Here is an 8,324-nt window from a genome sequence, read left to right on the forward strand (position 1 = left end):
TTTCACTAAATTTTGGGGTGGGTTTTTGAAAGAAGTTACTTGATTTATTTGATCAAAATACAGTAACAAAAATCAATATTGTAAAATATTAAAATTAAAACATGTTTTCTATTTTAATATATTTTATATATTTAAAATATTTCTGTGATGAAAAAGGAAGATTTTCAGTGATCCTTCAGAAATTATTTTCAATAGGCCTATTTTGATTTCACGCTGAAAAAAAAATTCTTATTATTATCAGTGTTGAAAACAGTTGCTTAATACTAGCTATGCTGCTTAATATTTTTGTGGATATATTTTTGTCAGGATTCCTTAATGAATAGAAAGTTCAAAAGAACATTTATTTGAAATAGAAACTTTTTGTTTATTTATAAAACATAAATGTCTTTACTGTCACTTTTGATAAACCTAATGCATCCTTACTCAATAAAGATAATCATTTCTTTAAAAAAAAATCTTAATGTGTACATACGTATATGAATGAACGTATATGTATATTTCATTGAACCTTTTTCAATTCTCATTTACACTCCTTTGAGATTGGTTAATTTGAGAAGTGTCTGTCATCTTGTGATAATGTAAATGTAAGGGATTCTCTGACAGCTTCGTTCAAAACATGTGGACGTTCAACTTGTACAATCTTTCATTCTTCATACTGCAGCTCAAATCCAGAAGTTCTATATTACAGTGGAAAAATTAATTGTTGAATATGTTATCCCAAACTTAAGTGGAATGTCCTCAGCACAGCATGAGAAAAAGACATCTAGGGACAAGAAGTTAGAATTTTTCTGGAACACTAGGACGCTGAACACGAGTGTCTTGAGACTCAAGAGTTTTCTCTGTTTTGCTTCTATGTTGAGGTCTTCTATTTTTAATATTGAGGTCACAGCGCCTAAAATTTGAATACTTGGATTAAAAGTTGATATTAATGTCTCATCTAATTCAGAGGCTGAAATTGATCTAGTTGGGATAGCCACATCGATCTCCATATTAATGCAGTGTTATTCAGTGCATGTGACAGTTGTTGGAGAATGCAGTGGCAGGCAGCTGCAGCGCACCAAACAATCAATCATCCACATTCCTGAGAGTTTAGTCCCGTCTGAAAGATTCATTTGTTTTGAGAAATTCCTTCTTGGGCTTGAGTGTGTGTATATGTTTGAGACAACTTCATCCGAAAAACGTAATTCCTCCTAGTGTCAGTTTATGCAAAATTTAAAGCTTCCATTTCTGTACTGTAGGTATGGTAAGAGCTTGCCTTGAGCTATTGATGTCTTCCTTAACTAGCTTTAATGCACAGGGGACATGATGGCAGCCCTTCATATTGCTCTTAGGAACCCTCCAATCAACAGCAGGAACCCAGCAATAAAGGTACAGACCATTTGACCAAGAATTACATTTCAGAATAAAGCATATGGGGCGCAGACTGGACGATTGCATCTTTCCTGTCTTTCATTCTCTCAGGAAAGAGCTCAGGCTGTTGTATTGAGGGTTCTGACATCATTTAAGAGCAGCGATATAGAGCCCGCTGTTAAATCTCTCAACAAGAATGGAGTTGATCTTCTCATGAGGTACATCTACAAAGGCTTTGAGAGGCCCACAGAAAATAGCAGTGCCATATTGCTGCAGTGGCATGAAAAGGTAAACCCAAGCTATCAAGTGTGAGGGAAAAAAAACATTATTTTGTTTTACACCAACCATACTGTTTTGGAGGGCTTTAAATAACATAAAAACATTTTTCTTTCTGTCTTTTATAACAGGCATTTGCTGTTGGAGGACTAGGCTCTATTGTTCGCGTTATGACAGCCAGGAAGACTGTATGACTACCTGACCGAACCTGGAGACAGTGACGCTGTCACACCGAGGACACGAGGCAGGTTTGCCTTTCGCTTAAAGGAAAGAAGAAAAGACCATTTTGAATGCTTCTGTCTTGGAGGGAAAAAAAAACTATGAACTGTAAACTGTAGAGAAACACCGAAGCACTTGTTTCAAACTGAAAAAAATTTGCTTGTGTAAAAGTGAAGTAATGTTCATATGCCAATATAGCATAAATTGTTGTATGATATACTGGCATCAAAAAGATTTCAATCCGACATGGTTTTGAGTGAGAAGAAATGTACTGTGGAAGACAAAACAAACCCGGTGTATGTGCTATGAGTACTATGGTAAATACAGCATATTTAAGATCAGGTGAATGAGAGCAGCAAAAGTGAGCTCGTACATATGAGGTTGTTATTGGATTTGAAGTGTTTTCTGTGCTAAAAAAAAAAAAAAAGTTAGATTTAACTTTTTTATTTTATTTCACATCTTTGGTCCCATACTCTTTTGTTTTGTTTTTGTGCATAGATTTAATAATGGAACCAGTGATGGGGTACAGAATGAACACCAAAGGGGTAGAGACTGGGGATCATTGTAAAGTGCCTGCTACATTAAAGTAAATGGATCTCCTTTATGTCGTCATCTGTGTTTGATTTACTTTTGCTGTAATCTCACTGTTGGGCCCAGGAGCTGCATATATAAATGTCTAATGTTTTCCACATAGTCTATATATTTATATGGACTGAATATAATATTTACGTTTTTATTCCTGGGAATTTGAAAATGTGAGGAGTTTTGCAATGCCGTCTTAATTAGGCATGCACTGATACTAAAAAGTCTGGCTGACGATTATTTGTATGTTATGGCTGATAAATGGTCTATACTATGGAAGGCTGTTTTCGCAACTGAACTTAAACAAAAAAAAGGTAATTGTGACTTTTTATCTCACAATTGTGAGTTTACAGCTCGCAATTGTGAATTATTTTTCTTATTGTGAGATATAAACTCCGTTGCGAGTTATAAAGTCAGAATTGCGGAATATAGACTTACAATTGTGAGAAATAGTCAGAACTGTGACTGACTTGTAACTCAATTCTGACTTCATTTCTCAGAATTGCGAGTTTATATCTTACAATTCTGAGAAAAAACTGCAAGATGTAAACTCGCAATTGTGAGAAAAAAGTCAGAACTGTGAGAAGTCGCAATTACATTTTTAATTATTTTATTCAGCGGCGGAAATGGGCTTCCATACTATACAGTATTAATCTAAATAAAATACTAAAAACTAAAAAATAATTTAAATGCTATAAGCATTGCAACACTATAATGAATATTGGATTTAAAAATGAATTCTGAAATTTTATAAGGATTTTTAAAAATAAATGTATGACTTTTTTTTGTCATGACAAATTTATGAAAAAAATAAATGACTGATGCTCATTTTAAGTAAATGAGCGTCAGATGATGGCAACGATGTTCTAATGAACATAACAAATGTGCAATACTGAATGATATTAATAGATGGAAATATATTTTAAATATCTAAAATATCATGCACCCCCAATCTTAATCATTTCTGTATCAGTTATAGTGCTATTACTACATAAAACGGATGAAGGAACACCACAAATTAAACAAAACATTCATAAACTTTTTAATGTTCTTAAATAGCATTCTTAAAAACAAAAAGCTTGCATGTTTGGTATCATCACATTTTTTCTGTATTCTTTTTTTTCTGCATTTAACAACAAACATCAAATATAATTTGGCAACAGATAAGACAAAACAGTTTAGTGATTAAAAACACATGACAATTGGACAATGCAAGTATGCTCAACTAGCAACTCTAGAACCCCTTAACTTATAAAGAAAGAGTATTCTGACCATTACATCATTTTTGAAAATGTTCCCTCCCACAACAGTAGGAACTGGTAGAAATCACCCGTACTACACCTTAGATCTGGCCCCGTGTTTACAATAGAAAACAAATGCAGTTGATTTTCTTTCTGTTCCTTCCAATCATGACCCCTAATGCATATACAGGTTGCATTCAAATGGAGCAGGGGGCATCAACATTTAACAGATTAGCTAATTAACATGCAATTGGGCAATTGTTAAGAAACACTTTGTTAAAATGATTTTTAAAAGGGTATTGCATTTTCTCCTAAATTTTAGGTTGGTAGGTTTCTGTTGTGGTACATTTCACGTTTTCAAGTGCTTAAAGTCTGTATTCACCCCTGTGCTCTCAGCTAAATGATGTGGTGTGAATACAGCACTATACTGGGACAGTCCCAGCAAGAACATGCCGGGTTAATTTACAGGTTCCTGGAAAGTTATACACATATACTAATACAAATTAAATAAGGCAAAAACATTTGACAGTCCACCAGTCAAGGTCAGACAACTAGACAGAGAGGAAACAGTGACATCCACCATCTGTTTCCCTCTTCATCTCCATCCAGCCCTTCTCCATTTGGCAAACTAAAACAACAAAATAAAAAAAACTAGGCCGTAAAACAAATTTGTGCCTGCAAGAGCACAGACAACTCTGTTTAAGAGCTCAATTTGGGCAGTGGATATTCCATGGGAAGGTTAATTGTGTTTGGCAGTGATTTGTTCGTTAGCAAACTTCTCTCTTTTCATACAAGAGGATTATTCAAAAAAAAAAAAAAAAAAAAGATGCGAGTGGAAGCAGCTACGGGCAAAAATATCAAATAGAGACAGAGAGATGACAGGGTACTAGAATCGTATGGGACATTGTTCTCTACACATGCAAGAATCTTTTGGTCCCATTCGAATGGCCATGATCAACCCTGCAGTTCGGGGGGGAAAGTCGTAAACGTTGAAAAATCAGTCACCATGTGTGGCGTTTTCTTAGATCACAGACGGAGAAAATGATAAGCTATTTGCCAAGCGTGACATAACGGAATGATCAGACATGCCTCTTGCCTACAGCACAATAAATAACTCTTTGACAAACTTCTCTTTTTTAAAAAAAAAAGAATATAAAAAAAAAAAAAAAAAAAAAAGATGCGAGTGGAAGCAGCTACGTGCAAAAATATAAAATAGAGACAGAGAGATGACAGGGTACTAGAATCGTATGGGACATTGTTCTCTACACATGCAAGAATCTTTTGGTCCCATTCGAATGGCCATGATCAACCCTGCAGTTCGGGGGGGAAAGTCGTAAACGTTGAAAAATCAGTCACCATGTGTGGCGTTTTCTTAGATCACAGACGGAGAAAATGATAAGCTATTTGCCAAGCGTGACATAACGGAATGATCAGACATGCCTCTTGCCTACAGCACAATAAATAACATCGGAATCAAACTTAAATAGTGCAAGTAAAGTGCAAGGCTATTATTGTAACCGTTTTCATCGTAATTATCATCATGACGTAGTGAAACACTGAACACTTCTTATTAGACCGATGCAGTGCACTTGTCCTTGAGACAGATGGGGTTGTGAAAGAGGGACGCTCTTATGCCATGATCCTTGGAATGTCAGCTGACTGCACTCATGTGAAGCAGTGGGAGGGTGCGCAGTTGAGACAGTGGCATGGTCCATTCACAGATTAGACAAAAGAACACTGCTCCTGTCACATGCAGAGGGTCATCTTTTCACAGATCTGCCATGACGAACAACCCAGACAGACACACTTCTCTGCATCACATTGACTTCTTATAGAATTATACATATATTTATATATAGATATATACACAAATTTGTACTTATATACAGGAGTACGCCTGTACATCTCTGTGACATTATAAAAGAGAACTTTGTTGGCTATTGGTGTCCACTGCACACATGGAATAAGACATTAGGTTATTACATCAGCTATGCAAGTATGGGCTTACCACACTACCGAAGCATGCTAAAAAGAATCAACGCTCAATAAAAATGGAGATTCTGGTGTCCATGTAGCGTTAATTAATTAGCTGATGACCGAATAACCAAAAAGAGGCACAGTGTAAAGGGCGTCCTTCGAAAGACCAGGCAAAAGTCTGGAATTTGTGTCAAGATAGAAAAACAAACACGTTTTAACGCATGAAACCAAACAAAAATGCCAAGATGGAGCAAAGAAATGCAAACATGCAACACGCTCCCTATGGAAAAATGTTGTGTAAACGTTGCAGAGGCAAAGTGTTGAGAAGGAAAACAAACTTCCTTCTCCAAAATGTGTTTTGCCAAAGCCGTAGGCTCATCTTTTTGGAAGAATCTCCCTGGAATTACACCGATTCACATAAAAAATGTTTCCAAGTCTCCTTTCTTCTTGTGCTCTCTTATCACCTTCAGAAACGCAATAGCTGCCCTCAACAGGTCTGAACGCCCATGTGCCTGCGCTCATACACTCATACGATACATGCATGTAGTACATTTTCCTGTATGTTGGGAGCAACTCTTTCGCGTCTGGGTGTGTGTAGCTCCTTAAAATCTAAAAATACATGTGAACTCGACAAATTTTAAATATCTGCCCACAAAGATGGGATATTTTGTCTTGAATAGTTATTAAACTACCGTATCTAGATCTAATGAGATTAGGCTAAACAACTAGCTTGTTCAGAAGAACCTACCTACAACTTGTGTTTGTGTGTGTATGGGCATGAGCGTGTGTGTGCGTGTATCTGCAGGTTGGCATGGTGCCACCATTTGGTCAATAGTTATCCAACATGCCATCAGAGAAGAGGTTTTGCACGTCCAACATGGCCGCCAGCTCCAGCACATGTTTCTGTAGAAGGCTGCTCTCCACTATCTCCTGTTTGGGCAGCGGGGGGTACGATTCTGGAAAACTCCCCGCTTCCTGTAACAAGCATACAGAAATATTCTTATCCAGCTGCTCTGTGACAATATCTTGTAAATGTGCTTGCAGCTGTCAGTCAGTGCTCCTCAAACTGTGAAGTATGTAGTGTCACCAGGAGGTATACAATGTGACTCTAGAAAAGTCACAATACTACAAAATAAAATGTATATTTTAATTAAATGACCATTTTTCAGTGCATTATATCTACTTCTAAGTTTAATACAGTTTAGAAATAGATACAGCTTTGTATGTCTAATACTCCACCAGCTGCCTAATTGTAGGATACAAAAATTTTTATTTTAGTATTATCTGTATACTATTACAGTATTTATTAATACCTTATAGGGATAGTTCACCCAAAAATGAAAATTCTGTCATTAAATTACTCACCCTCATATCGTTCCACACCCATAAAATCTTTGTTAATCTTTGGAACAAAAAAAAGTGTTCCGCAGTGGTTCAACCGTAATTTTACGAAGCTACGAGAATACTTTTTGTGCTCAAAGAAAACAAAACTAACGACTTTTTTTCAACAATTCGTCTCCTGATGAAAAATAATGGATTTAGAGCTCAATTTTGAGAATAGCAGCCAACAAATAAATGGAATCAGTCTGTTTCCGAGAACTTTTAAGAGCTGCATTACCTCATATTCAAAAAAATATATTTAATATTTATTCATTATTTAATAGTCATTTATTCTGGTTCATGAGATAAATATGACTATTATCACACAGATCATTACTAATCACACTAATGTGTTTATTATATGAACATAATATTTATTTATTCAGTTCAGTCTCACCCGGAAAAGCTTGTGTAATCGGAGTGTGGTGCAGCAGAACACAAATCGGATCATGAGCAGACGCAAAAATTCATCGCCATAAAATTGCAGATAGGCCTGATCTGGAAGAGAGTCAACAGGAAAATTATGAAATATCTGTCTGTGGCTTGGCCCAACATGTCATTGATATGTAAAAATGTATGTAAGCGTTAAAAAGGGCACATATTGGCATTACCTATAACTCGGGAACTCGTGATCATCTGGCCAATGTCATGGAAAACCTTCCGTAGGAGTTCCTGGGCCTTTTCCCACAATCCATAGCGCATGCTGCTCAGTCCACACACAGACAGGAAGCCCATGAGGGGGTTGTAAAGGAAAAGAGTAAACAGACTCCCACGCTGACACGGGTCTGTGAGTGAGTAAAGAAGAAAACAACAGTTTAAAAATACAATATATACTCAGTATATAAATAACGCATTTTCTACTTCAAAGAAAAAAAAAATGTTAAGCAAATATTAAAGGGGTCATATGATGCGATTTACATTTTTCCTTTCTCTTTGGAGTGTTACAAGCTCTTGGAGCATAAAGAAGATCTGTAAAGTTGCAAAGACTAAAGTCTCAAATCCAAAGAGATATTCTTTATAAAAGTTAAGAGTCAGTCACACCTACCTGAAACGGCTCGTTCTAACACGCCCCCACATACCTACGTCACTATCTGGGAAGCATTTATAATGCCGCCCAAATGTTCACGCAAAGAAAAAAGGCGTAACTTTTATTCTCACTGTAGTATTGTTGTTACCACCGCCATGTCGTGAAGGCACTGTGTGTTTCCTTGTGAAAGCGAAACTACTTTGCTTGGCCTTCCAAAAGAGGATGATATCTGCTTCGTCATGCCTGGAGCTGATCCGTGCTGGTCGCTGAGG

The 8,324-nt window shown here is 36.5% G+C and overlaps 2 protein-coding genes across 2 annotated transcripts in view; one reads left to right on the forward strand and one right to left on the reverse strand.

Moving 5' to 3' along the window:
* Positions 1-2,257, forward strand: part of LOC107598357 (actin-related protein 2/3 complex subunit 5-like protein) — a 3,785-nt gene extending 1,528 nt beyond the window's left edge. Inside the window, exons 2-4 of the mRNA XM_016289668.1 lie at positions 1,296-1,368; positions 1,462-1,638; positions 1,758-2,257. Coding sequence (XP_016145154.1) covers positions 1,296-1,368; positions 1,462-1,638; positions 1,758-1,820 — 313 coding nt within the window. The 3' untranslated portion in view covers positions 1,821-2,257. The remainder of the gene's footprint in view (positions 1-1,295; positions 1,369-1,461; positions 1,639-1,757) is intronic.
* A 2,575-nt stretch (positions 2,258-4,832) lies between these two features.
* LOC107598024 (protein SCAI-like) overlaps positions 4,833-8,324 on the reverse strand; it is an 11,732-nt gene continuing 8,240 nt past the window's right edge. The window contains exons 12-14 of the mRNA XM_016289272.1: positions 7,637-7,810; positions 7,423-7,523; positions 4,833-6,620 (exon numbers count right to left, since the gene is read on the reverse strand). Of these exons, the coding sequence (XP_016144758.1) occupies positions 6,474-6,620; positions 7,423-7,523; positions 7,637-7,810 (422 nt within the window). The 3' untranslated portion in view covers positions 4,833-6,473. The remainder of the gene's footprint in view (positions 6,621-7,422; positions 7,524-7,636; positions 7,811-8,324) is intronic.

Source organism: Sinocyclocheilus grahami, unplaced genomic scaffold, assembly GCF_001515645.1.
Source record: "Sinocyclocheilus grahami isolate Dianchi unplaced genomic scaffold, SAMN03320097.WGS_v1.1 scaffold12.1, whole genome shotgun sequence".
In the NCBI taxonomy this organism is placed as follows: domain Eukaryota; kingdom Metazoa; phylum Chordata; class Actinopteri; order Cypriniformes; family Cyprinidae; genus Sinocyclocheilus; species Sinocyclocheilus grahami.